Below are 1,912 nucleotides of genomic sequence, written 5' to 3' on the forward strand. Positions count from 1 at the left end.
ACAAATTTAAAATTTACGACCGTTCGATTGATTTCAATTAACTTCTCATCACTAGATCATATAGTTTCATGCTTTATGATATAAATACTTCATTAAAAAATAGATTATTTCAAAAAAATTTATTTATAAAACTATGAATGTTGAATGCGCTTAAAAATGAAAAGTATTTAAAAAAAAAGCTTATTTTTAATTCTTAAGATAATTTTGTTATAGAATTGGAACATCGTGAAGCCGGCGTCTCATTATCTCTTCAGAATAGTAGGTGTATAAAACTAAATATCAAAGTGATTCAATTACCACTATTCGTACAGCTACTTTTTCAATGCTATACTCATTATCTCGATTATTTATTATTTCTAGTTTCACTTGCAAAATGTTTGGATATGTACTTTTTATGAGCTTCTGGTTAGTAACCACTCCAGGATCGGCTCTTGAATGGCTGACAGCACCCGAAAGATTGGTTGGATCCGTCGCCAGATTATTTTACACAGAAGAGACAGTAAAATGGCAGCATATATTGCGTCTTAAGATAGAAACTGTGCCGTTCAAGGGTAATGGTATAGTGTGTTACTTCAATATAACAAGTCGCCCAAACGTTGCTGTAATGAATATCACTTCATTTAGACGACTCGATAAAAATCTAATTGTGCTTTCTTGGTACAACGAAATGGCTCACGGTTATAATCGCCAAACTGAAATTGCAATAATAAGCTCGAATAATTGTACTAGAAATGATCTTAATTTGATAGTCGAAAATGCTATCGTTCTTCCATCAGCTGATAATTTAGACATTTTCTTTCAAGACTCCAGCGATCTTTGTTCTGTTAATCAGAATAATAATGACACCCGCTCCATTTATCGATGCTGGTACAGCTATTTTACACAGGACATTAGCAATACTCCTATAGCAAGCGTAGTAATGAAATTTAATGTTAACCTCGATTGGTCGAGCATGCGGATCGATCGATTGCCATCTAAAGATTTTGTTGTTCGAGGATTTCAAGGCGAACTTTACAAAGTATTGAAAATGGATCATTCTAACGGTAAATTTAAGGAGCTGATGTCACTAAAAAGTCCTAATCGGACTTTACAAATGGCTTCCAGAGGTTTGACTTTTTGCTGGGTCGACAATTCTGGTTATGATAAGAACATTAGTTGTAACCAATTCAATAACCGAAACAAGTTAGTTTATTCGACTACCGCTTCGTTTCACGAACCTATAATAATTAAATACGTACAATCTGATTATGAAGGGCAGATTAGCTGCTTGGTTGTTAAAGCTCACTGCACAGATAGAGAAGATTGCTGGACATTTACGCGGAAAAATTTTTATCGCAAAGGTAATAGATCCACAAAAGAAACAGATGTGATCAATTGTAAATCAAAAAATAGGAATAATTTTGTGTTTTTTGGTTTTCTGAACAATACTTCTTCTGTAAGTCACACAGTCATCTGTACTCGGTCAGGGGATGTATTAGGTAGTGAGTGATATCGAGATAGGGATAGTCTCATCTATGTTGTATAAGAAGCTCCACATCACTACGAGAAGCAATTTTAGGTTATTGTTACATATCTAAATAAAATATAGAAAAGTCTTAAATTTGTTCATTGTTTTATTAATCCTTTTTTCAATAACTCAGTGCATATGAAACGTGAAAAAATAATTTAATTACTTGACTGCGATTAATAAATAATAATAATTACAAAATTGCAGTATAGAAATGTTGATATGAAATATTACAAAATTCTTCCATTCATGGACACCTATAGTTTGCTAAATTAAAAGTATTCGTGTAGAATCCGGTGTCTTTTCTCGCTATAAATACCAGTTCTGTTATTATAAACTAGAAAATTGATTTAAAAATTTTTTGTCTATTTAGATTAATTATATATTATGTTAGTTGATACTGGT

General features: G+C 32.0%; 1 protein-coding gene across 2 annotated transcripts; it reads left to right on the forward strand.

Annotated features, from left to right (window-relative positions):
* Positions 1-211: 211 nt before the first annotated feature.
* Positions 212-1,587, forward strand: LOC131666742 (uncharacterized). 2 transcript variants are annotated; one of them, XM_058939622.1, is made up of 2 exons: positions 212-258; positions 361-1,587. In XM_058939622.1, the coding sequence occupies exon 2, from the start codon at positions 374-376 to the stop codon at positions 1,487-1,489; it is 1,116 nt and encodes a 371-aa protein (XP_058795605.1). In that variant the 5' UTR covers positions 212-258; positions 361-373; the 3' UTR covers positions 1,490-1,587. The 2 variants fall into 2 exon arrangements, with proteins under 2 accessions (XP_058795605.1, XP_058795606.1); XM_058939623.1 differs by having other exon boundaries at positions 218-284.
* Positions 1,588-1,912: the final 325 nt, after the last annotated feature.

Source organism: Phymastichus coffea, unplaced genomic scaffold (genome assembly GCF_024137745.1).
Source record: "Phymastichus coffea isolate CEN01 unplaced genomic scaffold, Cenicafe_Pcof_1.1 PCOF00060, whole genome shotgun sequence".
NCBI lineage: Eukaryota > Metazoa > Arthropoda > Insecta > Hymenoptera > Eulophidae > Phymastichus > Phymastichus coffea.

Bases quoted from the DNA above. Each gene is read 5' to 3' on its own strand.
- LOC131666742 (XM_058939622.1), top strand. From the start codon at position 374: ATGTTTGGATATGTACTTTTTATGAGCTTCTGGTTAGTAACCACTCCA.